Genomic DNA, 18,582 nt, shown 5'->3' on the forward strand with positions numbered 1-18,582 from the left:
TATCTGAGCACTGAGTCAGCAGAGTACTGTGAAAAGATGCCACTGATGGACCAGAAGATGCTCCTCTCACTTCATGTGTTTGGCTGAGATCCCAGGGACCTTTCTCAGAGCTAACATCTCATCAGACATTGCTATGGACTCTGCTGGCAACACCTTCCCTAAAGGTTCCTTAGAACGATGCAGAGCCTTTGCTACTTTTTTCTCTTTCATATTTCTAATCTAATAAATTGGTAACCCAAGCAATGTAATATTGGCAGGAAATGCTACATATATATAAAAAATTGCCTGTTTTATATATTTTAGTAATAGCAAAGTTCAGACAGTTTTAGCCTTTAATCATCAGTTAAAATTTTCCTCTTGGCTTTTCGTTTTTGAGGGCAATGTTTGCAAGATCCCGAGTGTCACATCTTTGACCCTTTATGTCAAAATAACAGAACAATTTCAATTAATATATGCAATAAGTAGTGGTATTAAAGTGAAATAACTTTTGAAGAAATAAAGTAAAGGTCCAGGAGTAACTGAGGGTTACTACATCAAACGCATTACATCCATTAAGATGCTTCCAATGACCCAGTTTCTACATCCTGGGTCCTAGGGTAGGGGAACATCCTCTGTGTGTCAGAAATGGAAGTGAGTCAGGAGCCCTATTCTGTATTCTCATAGCTCATCAATGTCACTCAAGCGATTTTTATCTATTTATTCCCCTTTCTTAATAGAGGATGTGTATAAAACTCACACATCAAACTTCTTGTAACCATATTCTTTATAAGAGATATGGAGGTAGATATAGTTCATTTTATCCTTACAGTGTTGTGCAGGAACTACAAGATCAGGGAAGGCTCTCATTTCCTGAGATAGTAAATACTTAAAAAGGAAGCAGATATATTCAGAGTATAAATACACAATGAAATTATCATCTAGTGTATTAGTGCAGTGTGGGTCTAGGATGTGAATTATCTTAAGATAATCTCTGGAATTTACTTCCTGAGATTACTAGCTAACAATCCCTAGGTTAATAGAGTTTACCACTGCCTAAATTGCTCTCCTCTATTTTGTCCTATCAAAGAGAAATAAGAATACCAAAAGGCATGCCTCTAGGTCAACACTGCATTAAAGACTGCCTTCTCAGCAGAGTGAGCAACCTCAGACAGGCTAGGGGAGGAGCAGAAGGTGGGGACTCCCTTCTGCCCACTTTGAGTTGGTAAGAGAAATATAAATGAGAAGAAGCAATTGAGCCTCTGTCCTCCAAGTTGCAGAGAGATAGAAGAGACACCACAAGAGGGGTTAAATATTTCTTTAAATGCAAGAACTGGAAACTTTAACACTAGGCTTGAGAGAAAGGATGGGAAATGGCCAGGAATTCAGATCCTAGACTGCAATACCCACCCTCAGGGGTGGCCCTTTAAACATAGGAATGTTCATAAGCCGTACTTCCTATCATGGGATAAGGGGGCTAAAAGCTACCTACTTCCATTTCATATCAAAGGTCTACTAATATATTGACTAGGAGAGAGAGAAGCGATAGCCCCTGAGAGAACTGATGATCACATTCTGAAGTAGACATTTATGAAATAGAGATAAGACCTGAAAAGTCTCAAATTATTGCTTAGGACTTGGTAGATTTGAAGTAAACGTTACCCCTTGTAGAAGACAACTTTTTCTTCTTTTTATTATTTATCTATCAATTTATTCATTTATTTATTATTTACTTATTTACTTATGTTTACAATGACTTCAGCCTGATCAGATTCAGTAATTTTAAGGGCCAGGTGTTAGGGCCATCTCTGCATGTTATTGAGGCAATGTGTTAGATATAATGTGTGTGTGTGTGTGTGTGTGTGTGTGTTTTCTAATCTGAAGCTATTCAGGCAAGTTTAATAACAGGTATGTGAACCGCCATGTAGCAAGTAGGAAAATATTATATAACCATTTCTACAACAACAGTCTTTAAGAACTTGTAACACAATAGTCCAGAAGTAAGATATTTAAAATATAGCAAGTGATTTTTCTTAAGATTTAAGGTAGCCTAAGTTTTCCTCACAGAGAGAAAAGGGCCAAAAAAAATAAGGCTATGTGCTCTCCTTTAGAAATAAAAGTTTACTTGGAAGAATTAAAATTACATTTTTAGATAAGTATTTAAATAAAGAAAAAGAGGTCAATATTTCCATGAATATCCCTTTGGCAAACATTTTGTTAGGTTTAGTGACCATAATTCTCTTGATACTATATGAAAAGTGATTTTTATTTTAGGAGAAAGATCAATTTGTTATGGTAGAATTTAATTATCCTTTCCAAACAACAATTTCTTAAATTGATAGTGGCTTATCCTTGTTTAAGTAATCACTTCATGCTTGGAAATTTATAGAAAATAAGAATCTCTAAATATTTTTCTTCTTAATATATTTTTGTTAATTCTTTGAAAATTAGTTCATATGAAAATGATCATAGTTACTCCAACAACTTCTGGAAACCATTCCCAGGTCCACCCCCACCTCCCACCATTCCCAGGTCCACCCCCACCTCCCACCATTCCCAGGTCCACCCCCACCTCCCACCATTCCCAGGTCCACCCCCACCTCCCGCCATTCCCAGGTCCACCCCCACCTCCCACCATTCCCAGGTCCACCCCCACCTCCCACCATTCCCAGGTCCACCCCCACCTCCCGCCATTCCCAGGTCCACCAACACCTCCCACCATTCCCAGGTCCACCCCCACCTCCCACCATTCCCAGGTCCACCCCCACCTCCCACCATTCCCAGGTCCACCCCCACCTCCCACCATTCCCAGGTCCACCCCCACCTCCCGCCATTCCCAGGTCCACCCCCACCTCCCACCATTCCCAGGTCCACCCCCACCTCCCACCATTCCCAGGTCCACCCCCACCTCCCGCCATTCCCAGGTCCACCAACACCTCCCACCATTCCCAGGTCCACCCCCACCTCCCGCCATTCCCAGGTCCACCCCCACCTCCCACCATTCCCAGGTCCACCAACACCTCCCACCATTCCCAGGTCCACCCCCACCTCCTGCCATTCCCAGGTCCACCCCCACCTCCCACCATTCCCAGGTCCACCCCCACCTCCCACCATTCCCAGGTCCACCCCCACCTCCCACCATTCCCAGGTCCACCCCCACCTCCCACCATTCCCAGGTCCACCAACACCTCCCACCATTCCCAGGTCCACCCCCACCTCCCACCATTCCCAGGTCCACCCCCACCTCCCACCATTCCCAGGTCCACCCCCACCTCCCACCATTCCCAGGTCCACCCCCACCTCCCACCATTCCCAGGTCCACCAACACCTCCCACCATTCCCAGGTCCACCCCCACCTCCCACCATTCCCAGGTCCACCCCCACCTCCCGCCATTCCCAGGTCCACCCCCACCTCCCACCATTCCCAGGTCCACCCCCACCTCCCACCATTCCCAGGTCCACCCCCACCTCCCACCATTCCCAGGTCCACCCCCACCTCCCGCCATTCCCAGGTCTACCCCCACCTCCCACCATTCCCAGGTCCACCCCCACCTCCCACCATTCCCAGGTCCACCCCCACCTCCCACCATTCCCAGGTCCACCCCCACCTCCCTACTATTCCCAGTCCACCTCTACCTCCCCACCATTCCCAGGTCTACCCCATACCTCCCACCATTCCCAGGTCCACCCCCACCTCCCACTATTCCCAGGTCCACCCCCACCTCCCTACTATTCCCAGTCCACCTCTACCTCCCCACCATTCCCAGGTCTACCCCATACCTCCCATCATTCCCAGCTTCACCCCTACATCCCTACCTACTCTGAACTTCCTGTCCTCCTTGTTTATTTTTAATAACCCACCGAGTCTCATTTCTGACCCATTGGTAGAGAGCATCCATTGGAGCATGGTTGGCCTACCAAGGGCCTAAAGTTTAAGAAAAATTTACTCTACCGTCCTGCAGAAGCCATTAGTTGTCAGTAGATCCTCATCTAGGAACAGGATCCTGCATACCTCCCCCCTTTCCATGCTGGAATGCTAACTGGATTGACCTTGTGCAGACAGCCACTGCTGCCCTGGATTCCTGAGTGCAGCACCCTGTCATCTCTAATAGACAATGTTTTGTGTCAGTTCTTCCTGGCTTCTGGCTCTTACAATCTTTTGGCCCTCTCTTCTGCAATGTTCCCTGAGCATTGTGAAGGATCGGAGTAGTGGTACACTTGTCCGTTTTGTGACTGAACTCCCCATAGACCCTTAATAGTACACTTGGAAGTTAAAGTCCCTTAGGTTTTTGTTTTTGTTTTATCTGTTAATCTAGTTGTTTGCTTCTCTGTTTTAGATATTGAAAATTCCACACTGGCTCAAGTTGCTGAAAGGTAACCACGTTAATTTTTAACAAGAACTCTTTGGTCAGCTGTGTGATAACGTACAACCTGTTAGGGAAAAATCTCTCCATCTCTAGATAAAAGAACAAAGCTTACAGGTGAAGAAATGACAACCAGCTATAGCCACATAGAAACCGTCAAGTGTTCTCACACTCTGTTACAGATAAAACTGACTGCTTCCACTATCTCTCCCCTCCACCTTTCATTCCTGGTGTGAAAACTGGGAAATGATGACCAGGCTATAATTTTGGATAGAATAGATAGGATGGATGCTGGCCGAATCAGGACTCCTTAGAGGTTTTGCAGGAAAGTACATCAGAGCTGACTATCTTGTGTCCAATCCTTACGGTTTCAGACTCTCCATTGGCAGCTGTTACTTCAGAAAACGTGGTTTGGTGTTATTTGTGATGAGTTAAATGAGTTGGCAAAAGCTTAGTAATTACGACTCTAACTACAGGGTAGGAAAGGGTGATATCAAGGCGAAGAGACACTCTTCTAAACTATAAGCTCTCCCACCCATTTGGAGTGTTTACCTCCGCACATTTCTATTCGTTTGTTGATTGAACACACTGCTTAGGCTCTTATTTCATTCTCTGACATGAGTCCGTGAGGCTTCTCTGCTGTCTCTTTTCTTTTTGGACTCAATCTTGTACGCTGTCTCTTTAATACATGCCTTTGAGTCTTCCAATAGTTATGCATTTTCTAAGTGTGTAGATCTGCTTTGGAACAATAATTTTTCCCGATTTCGTAGGGGAACCCGGAAGGATGTCAACAACTCACCATAAACAGGATCCAAGTCTCCAACAGCAAAAACAGCCATGGTGCGTCTGGGAGGATTGATTCCGCACCTTTTCAGCCAGCACTGAAGACAGAAAAGCACTACTCCACAAAGGAGAACCACTAAGAAAATCAGCAAGAAGAACCTGGCACCAAAAGTAAGAGAGGAGAAGTGAGGTGGAGCATGTAGGAGCCCAAGTGTCTGCCACTGTCTGGGAAGTACACAGGGTCTCAGCTATGCTTAAGCAAATGAATGCAAACGGGAATGTCAAGTTCCTGAAGGAATCCACTATCACCCTGCATTGCCAGTGTCCTGAGAGGGGCTGGTGCTGATAGCTGGTAGCACTAATTTGTTCCTTGAAAACTGGAGGGCTAATGTAAAATGTGAAGTCACTCTTTCCTTCTCATCTTCTTTTCCTTGTTGTTTCCTTCTTCTTTTATTCAACATTCTATTTATTTGATCAATTAGTATTTAAACAAATATACCCGTGTGAGATATTGGGGTTAAGGATTCTAGATACAGAACATAGGGTCTCTGTCTTTGAGAAATTAAACATTTTATTAACAGAATTGTTAATGTTAATTTTGGAGAATACACAAGTTTGGATTTAGGGAGTTAGAAGAACTGTTTTAAATTTTCTGGAGGAATATCTCATTAAAGACACATTTGGCTATGTTGGATGGCTTTTACAACCAGAAGTGGAAGAATCATTTAGAAAGTTTTCAAGAGGGAATAATTATTTTATCATTAACAAACTCTAGCTATAGAATGAATTCTGAGTCTTAAAAACAGTACATTCTTCATCATAGGAGGCATTTAGCAAACACTGCCCCCTGAAACTGATATTTCTGTAGCTATTGACTCATATACATTCAATTTTCCTTCAGCTGTGTTTCCCCAGGATGCTGATGCTCATCTTAAACTAATCACTCATCAGCTTGCAAAGAAAGAGACTATAGAGTGTGCAGATCTGAATTGGGCAAGTATATCATACCTGTGTCCCCAAGGTTCAGTGTTCCTCATGGGGGTAGGGAGAAAAATAACAGAGACAGGAGAGAATGTGTGTAATGAGACAAAATTTGATGGACATGGCTATTTCATGTGTGCAGGAAGTGTGGATAGGCAGCCACATGTTTTATAAAACAGTTTGAAGAGAGCCTTACCAGATATACCAGCCATCAGGATATCGCTCATCATAATTTACACACCTAGTAATACAGAAAGAGCAGTAAGTGTCTACATTTTGTCAACAAAAGACTATTCTTTGGGCCTTAAACTTTATCCTCAACACATCCAATTTCCCAGAATACCCACCTACTCACTCTCCTACAGATCAGTTCCCAATATACTAAGAAATATTGACCTAATCTCTACATCATTCAAGGTACCAAGAAGACAAGTAGATTTGCACTAGATGTGTAAATAAAATTTTTCATTGTGATAGCTTTGATTCTAGAAGTAGATATTCTGAAGCATGGAGAATTAAGTTAGGAACATTTTAAGGACAAAATGTCAGAAGCACTCCACCATTCTCATCCTCCTCTTCCAGCTGTCCAGATGGAGCCCTTTATAATTCAAATTCTCCAAGGTGGGACGAACTTCTGAGGTGTGAACGTACATGTGCTGTTCAACTCAGAGTTGGTACCAGGGATGAGGGTATTGCTGTAATAGACCTGATCATGCTTTTGTTTGAAAGAATGTAAATATTGAGACTTTGAATTTGGAAATCAGTGGAATGCTTTAAGTGTGGCTTAAAGGGCTATTCTAGAAAGAATATGGAAGACTTTGTTGTCAAGAGTGATTTAAACTGTGCAGACTTGGCCCATGTGGAGCAGAATTTCAGCATGTGGCCTAGAGACTGTTTTGTGGCATTTTGGTGAAGAATGTGGTTGCTTTTTGCCCTTGTCTGTGCTAGGAGGCTTAGTGTTCTGAAAGTAGAGGGTCTTCCTCCAGAACTTTGCTACATCGACACTGTCATGGCATCCTAGAAGCACACAATGGTATTGGTCACTAGAGACTGGTCAGCTTCAGAAATGGAGATATTTATAGTCATGCTATCTTCAGGCAACCTTAAAGTGAAGCTGAGCACATGATAGCTTGACAGCATTCATCATATATGGCTCCCTGCTCTCTTCAGGAAGTGGAGCACCAGATGTTCCAGGACAATAGTCAGAGTAATATTTGGCACATCATGTCTTTTATTTGTTTGTTCGTATTTGGCTTTTTGTTTTGTGCCAAAAAAGAAGACAAGAAATTCTTTTACTATAGCAACATTTGAATGAGCATTCATTTTTTTGAGCTTTGATTTGGGGTATATTTTTATTTAGGGGTACCTTCAGGGGCTAGCAGTGTTCATAAACACACATGCCTAACAGAACTGGACACTGGAGTGGAACTTTAGAAAGGATTCTAAGGAAATTGAACATTGGAGAAGGAGCTTGAAAATAACCAATGACAAGTCTTATAAGAGACATGGTGTCATTGTCACCAGTTCTGAGGACTGAACCCAGGTTCTAATGCCTGTACCATGAACATTTTACCAGCTGAGCTCAGAGAATGACTACTAAGGTCAAATAATCAAACCATCTTGGTAAAGCAGGAACCATCGAACAAATAAGGGGCTTCATTGTTCTTGTAGAGACTCATCTGAGGTAGTGTAATACTTTTATAATTTGAAATTATCTATGTATCTATGTATCTATCTATATCTCTATCTATCAATCTATCTATCTATCTATCTATCTATCTATCTATCTATCTATCTATATCTCTATCTCTATCTACCTACACACACACACACACACATATGACTTTTGTAGTCTAGGGGGTTGTATGATAAAATTCTGAAGTACTAAAATGCAACAGTCTCAAAAACATAGTATGCTACTTAAACTATGAACAATTCAGGAACTCTTGTTTTAGATCCTTGACCTCTAAGCTCCTGGCTAAGCATATGGAGTATTTCATCTTCAAATAGAAATCTCTGTTAGTATCCTTTTCCATTTACGATGGTCCATATAGTGTAAAGTCAACCAAAAATATTGAGTACCACATTTTGTTTGTTTTTTGAAACTGTTGAGCCATTTAACACAGATTTCAGGGTTAACACATACCAGACCTCATTTTGTTTTCTCCTTCTGAGCCCTTTGCACCCCCTTGTGGAGGTTCTGTGCATTTCATTCTGATCATTCACACTTGAGATCCAGAGTATGACAGACAGGGCATCAGTTCCTGCACTTGAAGAATTCAGGAAGAACCTACAGAGCTATTCAGGAGCAAGTCTTAAGCTAGAAGATGGGTCCTCTGACTAGAGGGGTATCCTTCCTTCTTCCTGGATTCCAGCTCTTTCTCAGACTGTGTTTTTCAAAAGTAACTTTTGAGTCTTAAATAAACTCTAACCACATTATAATGGCTCCAATTTTAAATGTAATATTTTCAAACTAGAGAAAGGTTATATTTTTTCAAAATCAAGTTATCATCGAATAATAGTCGGGATAGGATGCTGATGTTAGTCTTAAACCAGCTACCAATCAAGTTAAAAAGAAAAATAGTTCAGTGTGCAAGTTTAACTACGGTAGCTACATCACACTGGCTCAGGGAGCATCATGGAGCCTGTAGGGCAGGCAGAAAAAGAACAAGCCCAATGGTGGAGGATACCTGTAGTCCCAGGACTTGAAAGGCAGAGGCAGATGGATCTCTGAGTTTGAGGTCAGCTTGGTCCACACAGCGAGTTCTAGAACAGGCTGGTCTACACAGAGGAACTCTGTCTTGAAAAACAAACAAACAAGCAAGCAAAAGGCATAAGACCAAAGCCAAACCAACCAACCAACCAACAATAACAACAACAATAACAAAAATGATGTAAGAGCTAGAAGGAGTGAGCAACTGTAATGTAATTGGCAGATGTAATGTAATGTAGTTGACAGAAGTGGCAGTAGGATACATGAACTCAACAATGGTTGGGACCACATGTACAAATCCTGCAAAATATCAAAAACACAAATTCTCGGCAGGAGTGGGCAATGAGCTCATGCAATCCCACACTGTGTGAGAAGCTATTGACAGTTGCTAGCTTTTGCTTTCTTCACCAGAGAGGAAGAGCTACTTTTCTGGAAGTATGTAAGCTCTGGGAGACAGCTCTCTCACCAGGAAATAAAGCCCCACACCCATGCATATACAGGCAGCTCTAACTCAACTCACTGGGTTTGAAAGAGCCAGAGAAACCACAAGGGGGATGAGAAGTGTTAGAAGCTGGGAGAGGAAAGGTGGGGGAAGAGTTGGCAGGATGGGTTGGATTCAAACACATTGCATGCATGTATGAACGCTAAAGAGATTACCTAGGCCCCCCTCACATTTGTAGCTGATGTGCAGCTTGTTCTTCATGCGGATCCCCTAACAAAGGGAGCAGGGGCTGTCCATGTCTCTGTTGCCTTTCTATGAATCCTGTTCCCCTAACTGGGCTGCCTTGTCTGGCCTCAATGATAGAGGGTGTGGATAGCCCTGCAGTGATTTGATATAGAGTGAGTTGGCACCCGGAGGGGGCCTCCCCCTTCTTAGAGGAAATGGAGGGGGAGGGGCCATGTGAGGGGGAAGATTGGGAGGAGGAGGGGCTGAGATTAGAATGTAAAGTTAATAAATAATTTAAAATTTTTAATTTAAAAATTTCAAATAAAAAGGAAAAGATATAGAAAAAAAAGTAAGAGTTACTAGTTTTTAAGATTTAAGGCAACACCTGAAATGATTAGAAGTCTCTACAAGTAGATGTCAAAGGAAATACAGCCCCTAGGCTGTTTTTCATTTGGATGTTGTGGAACAATTCCCACTTTCACAGATGGCTAGACTGACCCTTACTGTTCTCCCCTGTGCTGGAAATCTATGAGCTGAAGTTGCAAATTTGTTCATATGGTGACTTCAAGAAGCAACCTGGAGAGCTACTGGCTCCTGGGCTGCTCCTCTGTTTCCATCATCCAGTGTTTCCCAGTGCAGAATCTGTTCTGGACCAGGTGCATAGCTGTATGTGAAATATTTTACGTTCAAACATCAGTGACATAAAGAGGAAGCATATTATTCTGCTTCTCTGTAAAATTGAGAAAACCCAGTTGCAGGTAAAATGATTTGTATGGTATAGCTTTTTTTCTTTTCTTTTCTTTTCTTTTTTTGTTTTTTTGCTTATTTTTGAGACAGGGTTTTTCTGTGTAGCCCTGGCTGTCCTACAACTCCCTCTGTAGACCAGGCTGTCCTCAAACTCAGAAATCTTCCTGCCTCTGCCTCCCAAGTGCTGGGATTAAAGTCATGTGCCACCACCACCGACTGCTTTTTTTTTTTTTTAAGAGTAAATAGAATTGAACTAGCAATGGCCTCGTGTCCCTTAGCACCCTCTAATACTGCAACTGGGGATGCTGTACTCTGTATCTCTGTATGGAGTCTAAATCCAGTATTCTGTTCAAAAATGCTTTAAAGAAACGCTGGAAAGGAGTTAGGAAGCAAGTTCACGGAGAGTATCTGGAAAGAAAATAGGCAAAAGGTGACATCAATTTGCTGACTGAATCCTGGAAATCTGGCATTTAGCAGTGTGGCTGATCTCTGGCTCCGGCCTCCTCTTCCCTGCAGTTAACAGAAGGGGAGAAAGAAAGTCATGTGGAGAGGAATAAATGAAGGAGCATTGCTCACCAATTGTACAACCGTTCCTTGTATAGAAGAAGCCTGAAGAAACTTCTGCTAATAAGAGAAACAACATCTTCATAATATTCTTAGAATAAATGAAATAACATATTCCATGGGATATGTTCTTTTAAACAATCATTTCTCAATGTGAGCCAGTGTGCAATTCAGCTGTAACAATTTGGAAGTGGGAGAGGCGCAAATCATGTCATCTAGAACTTGACAGTAAATTGCATGCTCTCTACAAAAAGCACAGACTGCTTAACCCTCAGATATTTCACCAAGTGTTCAAGAAATTGAATTAAAAGTTGAATATAATTATGCCCTTTTTGTAAAATTACTGAACACTGTATTCTCAGTTCTGGGTACAAGTCTAAGTTTTGTCTGGTATTTGCTTTCCTATGTTATTTAGTTATGTCCTTACATTCTATGGCAGGGTCTCACTTCTTACCTCAGGATGGCCTTGAACTGGTTATGTAGCCCAATTGGTCTTAACTTTAGATCTTTACGCCTCAGCCTTCCCTCAATGTTCTGAGATTATAAGCATGTACCAGCACACCTTGACCTTTCACAAATATTCAACAAAACGTTCAACCCACTGAGCCAAACAGATTATGGACATCTCATTAGAAAATCTATTCTGACAATTAATTTACAAGGTCATTTATATTTATATATCATATTCATATTTTGTTAATCACTATGTACTCTTTGATAGTGCAATTGGTTATTTTTAAGGAGAGGAGTAAATTAAAAGTATAGCTAATTAAAATGGAAGGGGCTGCAATATGTTTTATTTCATACAATCAATAATAATATTTAGATTATATAAAGCAGAACAATATATTATTTACATTAAATATTACACAAAAAATTTATCTAGAAATACAAAGAGTAATTCAAACCAAATGGCAAAAATATCCAGTGGTTAAAGCAAATTTAAGAGGAACTAATAGTAGATCATTTAATAATGCACAAAATTGCTTGTGAAAATCTTGAAACATAGTTGATGTACTAAAAAAATGGCTTCTAGTTAAGCAGAATGCATTTCATTTAACCATGCCTTCACCAGAGTGAGCCTGCCCCACCCCCTTCCAGTTATTGTCTCTCCTGTACTCTCTGGCATCTGGTCTTTTTCTTTTTTTGCCCATGAACTTTGGGCCAGTTGTTTCTCTCTTATATTTTTTCTTTTTCTTTTCCAAAGAATATTTAGTGTTAACCATGTCTATGGATCTTTTTCCCTAGTAGATTTGTGTTGCAGGAAATATTAAAAAAGAGCAGCCAAGTTCCCACTCTCTGTCCAGCTACTCTCAGCCTGCCAACTCTCCAGCGGGTTGGAGCTCTCGAGTTCCCTTCGCTGCCATGCCAGCCCCACACAACTGTCCACCCTGCGATCAGCTGCCACAACACCCAGCAACACGGTAGAAACAAAACTCTTGAAGCTAACAAGTCAGATTTATATATCAATAAATTCACTTGGTGACAGTTTCTAGACTTCAAGGCTGCCCTACTGCTTTCCCTTGATGTTGTTATAACAGACATAGAGATGTAAAATGGTTTACCAAAGAAAGCTCATACCTAACCATCAGTTAAAACCATGCTATGGACCGATTATCTCCCTCTTTTTCAAAGGCCATTCAACATCAAGGGAAAGCAGTAGCTCCGAAGCTTCCTTGTTGCAATGATTGCATAGTAGAGTCAACATTTAAGGCTCAACCCAGTTGTGTCTATTATTCTGTGGCAAAGGCAGAAAATAAGGAGACTAGATGTGGGCAGCCTGGAAGTCTGGAGTCCAGTAAACATTATGAAGGATCACTCAGTCATGGCGCCCAAGAGATAGGACAACAGTAGATACAAAAATCAATGCAATGAAGCAGCAACGAAGGAGCACGCAGACCTGAAAGAGCAACACATACTAAAGAAACTGTCACCAAGAGGATCTGAAACGGTGAATGGTTCCAGGGCTAAAGACAGCTCGCTCTTTGCCAGCTCCTGCTTCAGAAGCACAGCCCACTGACAAGGCTGGGAGGGTCTCAGGCAATGATAATTGAAAACAGCTGGCTGGCAGAGGACCCCACCTTGAGTGCAATGCTTGGCAGAAGAGCTTTCCTGACACTTGCGCTCAGTCACACTGCATTACAGTTCCCATTCATCATCATCAGCATTATTAATGGCACCTCCTCATCTCCTGAATAGGATTCTGAGAACCATTAAGTCTCAAAACATAATGAAATGAATCAATTATTCACACAATTCGCATCCGACGCCCTTTGAAATGCACACCTAACTCAGGATAAAAATGTGGGCTCATTTAGTTATATTTGAAAATGAACTGCTTTGAAACTGTTCATTGAATCACCATACTTATCAGTGTGGGGGCAAAAGAAGAGAACTTTACAGTTCTCTTGTGCCCACACAACTATGGAAACCTCATAGGAGAAGAACCCAAGAGAAACAAAAGACTCGAGATCCATGAACTCCTGCAGTATTCAATAAAGTGATGACAGTGACAATTACCTTTCCTGGTTGGTTGTTATTGTTGTTTTATTGTTGTTGTTGTTTGTTTTGTTTTTAGAAATCATGAATTTTTTTAAACATGATTATCTTTAGGGCTTTAAAATGACTTGAGTCTGCTGAGTCTATGAATTTTTCAAATGCTAAATAAAAACAATATTTTGTTATTTACTTACATTTCATTTTCTTCACAGGATAGATCTGAGCGCACGCGCTGAAACACATATTTAGAACAATAAAATTCAAGCACTGTATTGGTCTAATCCTTTAATGAAAATAGTGCCTAGAGACAGTGTGATTTTACATCTTTTCTTCTCCTCTCTCTCTCTCTCTCTCTCTCTCTCTCTCTCTCTCTCTCTCTCTCTTAAATTAAAAGCTTCACAGCATTGTTTTTTGTTGGTACACAGAATTTTAATTGAAAAAAATTGTCTCTGGGTAGATTCTTAAATTCAGCAGGAGTAGGAAATCTACTGAAATTCCTCTTTATACTACAGGATTTGAACAGTATATTGTTATCTCCACAGACTTTGCTTGATCTAGACAACCATTGGGACCCTTGAATTTCTGTTTTCTCATTTAAGTGAGAAGCAAGAGGGTCATTATTTAGGTATTATTTTCATGTTAAAGAAAAACATTCCCAGTCAATGGAAACAGAACTCAATCCTATAACTTTTAATAGTATTTAAATATACATGTAAAGGAAGTGCTTTTAATTACTGAAGTAAATTTATGGTCACATGATATTCCTGTTTGTGGGAAAAATAAAATAAAACCTTCTATCTATCAAGGAAGAAAAGAAATAATCTTTGAGAGGTCCAAAATCCTCAGCAATCTAACAAAGTTATCTTAGTTCTAGGTGATGAGCTTTAGAGGCTACAGTATTTCACACCCATAATCACAAGAAAAGAAGTGCTTCTTTTTAGATACTGCTTTTGTATGCTACTTTGACTCTATGAATTGACACTCCCTTGTACAATGAGACATTCAAACATCACTTAATGTAACACTGAGGCTTGGTAAGGTCACTTGAAGCATTTATTTTTCCAGACTATCACATGTAAATATAAGTACAAATATATTGTTACAAATTTCAAGTGATAGGTTTGGGGTTTTTGTATTTAATATGTGCATTCCTCTTGATCTCAAATGTGCCTTTTTTTTTTTTTAGCACCTAGTATTTATGCCATATGGAGCAATGGATTGGCCATCAGAGAGCATGATAATGAACAATTTATAAGCACAGAAAGTGAGTTGTATTCTCTTTTGCTAAAATGCTGCAAAGAGATTTGCATACTAACCAGGAGGAAAATGAGCATTCAAATTCTGTCTATAAAGAAACTTTGTTTATGATGAGATGTAAACCATTTGGGATCTAGCTTAACAGATAAAACAAATTAAGCCAACCTTTCCCTTTCAAGTCACATCCCAGTCTTCTCTGTCTGTTGTACCCTAGCAAGGAGTGTGTGGTATCTCATTATCACCACCAAAGGGCCAATGCATTAGCTGCCAATCTCCCAGGCTGTTATGAAATAAAGAAAGGAGGTCTTAACACGCTGCAACCTTCGATCTTTCAGATAACTTGCCTTCAAGTAACAGACATACAAGGATGCCATTATTGGTTACAAAAAGATGCCACCACAAACTAGCCACATAAACCTAAATATGGCTCTGTCTGCAGCAGTCATCACTGAAAAACTGTCAAGAATCCAGTGAGCTGCAGAGATTGGTAAACATTTTCTAAATTAGCATATCCATAGTATTTTTGTGTCAATAGTATTTCTGTGTTTGAAAACTTTGCAAAGTATTACAAAATAAAGTGTACATTTACATCACGGATTTCAACAGCATTGCAGTTAGTAACAAAGAAATGAGACTTGAGGCCATGGATGTTCTGGTTTTCATTTTTGGAAAATAATATAAATCATGGGGTGCTGGTAGAATCTTGAAGAGAATCCTTTACACGCAGTAGCTAAATCATACAACGGACAAATTATCAGTATATCAACCCCAGAGAGACCTCCAAAAGCTACTAAAACCATCAATGATTACCTGGAATAGTGGCAAACACAGGCATCCCGCAGTTAGGATTTTGGAAGCAACACGGAAGGGACTTGATCTTGACATGCTAAAAAGAAAGATGTACCCAGATACTGTGGCTTACTCACTCTAATTAACTCTCTCAGAATATATTAGCTGCTCTATGCTATGTGTCCTGCTGCAGTGTGCATTAATGATGGAGTATGTGACCAAGAAAGGGCATCCAGGGACAGAATGTTAGCTGCATGCTCACAGGTACTAGGAGCTCAAGGAGTTTAAGGTCAGAACCCAGGGACTGTTTGTTAAGGCTTTTAAGTGCTGACCTGCAAAGCCAGCTGGTTGTTTGAACAACTTTCAGTATTCAAGTGCATATTTTATTCCAGGGAACATGTGAGGGTTTTCTTTCTTTCTTCTTTTTATTTATTTATTGTTTAAATAACATCTTGTACGGTAAACATTAATTCAATCTACTATGCTTTGTAGACCATCTTTGCTCTTCTTTTCCTACATATCATTTTGAGTAGGAGGTTGTCCTCAGGGTTGAGTCTCCAGTGATCAGATTAGCAAATTTAAAATTTAAAAATAGAGTGGGAACGGATAGATATGTAAATATGTCCTTTCATATATAACTAAAAATACTAGAAGTTAATTACTGGAAAATATCTACTAAATTAAAAAGCACCCTTTGGCCACAGCTTTACTTTTCTAGAATGTATCTTTATATATTGCTTAAATCTGTAAATGGTACCTATAATAATTTGCAGTGCTGCTCACCGAAACACCAAATGTCCATCAACATGATCAAATACCAAATGGCTACATCCATGCAGCGGAATAGGAGGAGGCCATTATGATTATTTCCATGAATTACTAAATATGAGGACAGACACAGAGAGTGATGCAGAAAATGCTCTTAATGTTATTTTTAAATACAAGTAGCAAATGTTAGAAGTCAGCCTATAGCATGTTACTATATTTTTATAAAAAAAAGGAAGGCAGAGTTAGTGGAGTTTTTTCTTGTGTAAAATATGCTGCATATGCTTTTATGTATGCAGAATGTGACATAGATTGTCAAAAGTATTTGTAAAAGAGAACTGAAGATTAAGAAAAAAGTGTGGAAGGGGAAAGTTTCACTATCAGTTTCTTGTCTGGTTGCTCCATGTACATTTTGTCTATATGTCACTCAAATGTTTTATGCATTCACATTTAAAGGGACACATTTGAAATCAAATATCTAGAATTCAGATCATGGAGCAACCTAAATCCCACAATAGTTTACTAAATTCAATTTTAATTATTATATAGGAACCCATTTATGATTACATCCATAGATTACTCCAGAAACAAACCTCCAGCTCTGAACTTGGATTTAAAGCTTCTGGATTATTTGCACTGTGTCTGGACAGGCAAAGCAGGCTCAGTGACAGCCATGGTCTGTTTAGTATGCAGACACAGACACAGCCATGAATTTCAAAGCAGAGGAAGGGCTCAGTGCCAACACCAACAGGAGAAAAGTAAACCAAGCCTACAGTATTATTTGTGCCTCAGACAGCCTCCATTTTGAGTGTCTTTGAAGCCTGTAATTAAACAGAATGAAAAATAGGCTTTTCACTGGTGAACTTATTTATTAGTCGGTCAGAAGCCTGACTTCCGTCAGCGAAGTCAATGATCTTAAGAATTTCTGGGAAGGAAGGGAAGGCCAGATGATGAGAAAAGAGATGGAATGGAAACAGGGGCTCAATGCTTGGGTTAGCCTTAGAAACAGGCACAATGACCAACCAAATACAAGGAATAAGTAATTCTTGTCTAATAGCGCATGACTGTGCAGCCGGGGGCTAGCTAGAGGCATAGCGACTGAATGGAGATACAATCTACCAGCACAGAGATGCTGCGAGTACCACTGCTCTGTTTCTGCTGACATTAAAACCATGCTCATTACTCCTTTTATCTCCCTTCTCTGTGAGACTCTTAATGTCTGCATGGTCCAGGGATGTACCATGGTTCTTTCTCTGTGTATTTCCTCACAACATCAGCACAGGTAGGTGGCCGTGAGGAAAATGGTGATGATGAAAGACAGTTGTCGTGAATTCTTCTTAGATGTTCTATTTGAAGGTAATTGGAGCGACACTTGTTGTTTTAAGAACCAGAATGGAGCTTGTATCTCCTTTTAACCCAATTTCCTTAGTAGCAGCATCTTGCATAATAATTTGTGGTACCACAACTATAAAACTTACTGGAACAGAATAGCCATCCACAGATTTTTTTCTTTACTGTTTAGGCTGTATCATTAAAACATCTCCCTAACTGTGCTTATGAGCGTGGAGATGTATTAGTGAAGTAATCACAGGGAACTCTAGTTGAACATGGACAACTGATTTTGCTACTAATGAGTTCACTTAGGTTCGTATACACTCACATTTGCATATAAGGATCCGAGGAAGCAAAGCTCTCAAGAATGGGAGAGAAGGAAAAGAGGACACATGTTGTTATTGTAAAAACAGAGGAAATTGTGCGCTTTGGAATTCTCAAGTACTTGTATGGTGAGCCTTAAATCTTTGAGTTTGTAACAAGAGCACAGGCACATAGACATTTATCTGTTCAGTTGTTTTGATTTGTCCAGGCCTCTGCTTTGCTAGGGAGAATGAAGTACACCAAAATGGACGGAGACTATTGACTACGAATGACCATTGCTCGATTCTGAGCCTAGCAAAAGCCCAAATTCCCTGAAGCTCAAAAGTCATATTGATGTTTGTTCTTAAAGGTCATAGAATCCCAGCTGTTCAAAGGGAGCATGGGACCAAAATTCAAAGAATCAAGTGGGAATAAATAAAAGGTATGAGTGCATGTCGCATGAATAAAGTAAGGTCTAGACAACCAGAAAGAAGGTGTCAGCTCTTTACTTTCTTCATGGGAAGTGGGGTAGTCGAGCAAGGCTCTAGGAGTTGAGAGACCTCGGAAGACTTCACCACTAACCATTGATGTAACACTGAAGCAGTTATGTATCTTTTCATGGAATGCTTCATCAACTTGTCAGTCAATCTTCTCAGTGTCCTTCCAGTTTTAGCAGGCATGAGGCTTAAGCAAGGGTCGAAAGAGTTGTTAATCTTTGGAGTTACCTTTTACTTTCTTTCAATATCCCTGGTATTCCCCTGCCTCGCAAAAAAACTAGATTCTTGATTTGGTTTCATTTTGTTTGTTTGTTTGCTTGCTTTGGGATATACCTCTCTATGTAT

The 18,582-nt window shown here is 40.4% G+C and overlaps 1 protein-coding gene across 1 annotated transcript in view; it reads right to left on the bottom strand.

Annotated features, from left to right (window-relative positions):
• Window positions 1–18,582, bottom strand: part of Tmem207 (transmembrane protein 207) — a 70,734-nt gene that overhangs the window by 6,709 nt on the left and 45,443 nt on the right. Inside the window, exons 2-5 of the mRNA XM_021185655.3 lie at window positions 15,362–15,437; window positions 13,489–13,526; window positions 6,301–6,345; window positions 5,140–5,282 (exon numbers count right to left, since the gene is read on the bottom strand). Coding sequence (XP_021041314.2) covers window positions 5,140–5,282; window positions 6,301–6,345; window positions 13,489–13,526; window positions 15,362–15,437 — 302 coding nt within the window. The remainder of the gene's footprint in view (window positions 1–5,139; window positions 5,283–6,300; window positions 6,346–13,488; window positions 13,527–15,361; window positions 15,438–18,582) is intronic.

Source organism: Mus caroli, unplaced genomic scaffold (genome assembly GCF_978045245.1).
Source record: "Mus caroli unplaced genomic scaffold, Mus_caroli_1 scaffold_17, whole genome shotgun sequence".
Lineage (NCBI taxonomy): Eukaryota > Metazoa > Chordata > Mammalia > Rodentia > Muridae > Mus > Mus caroli.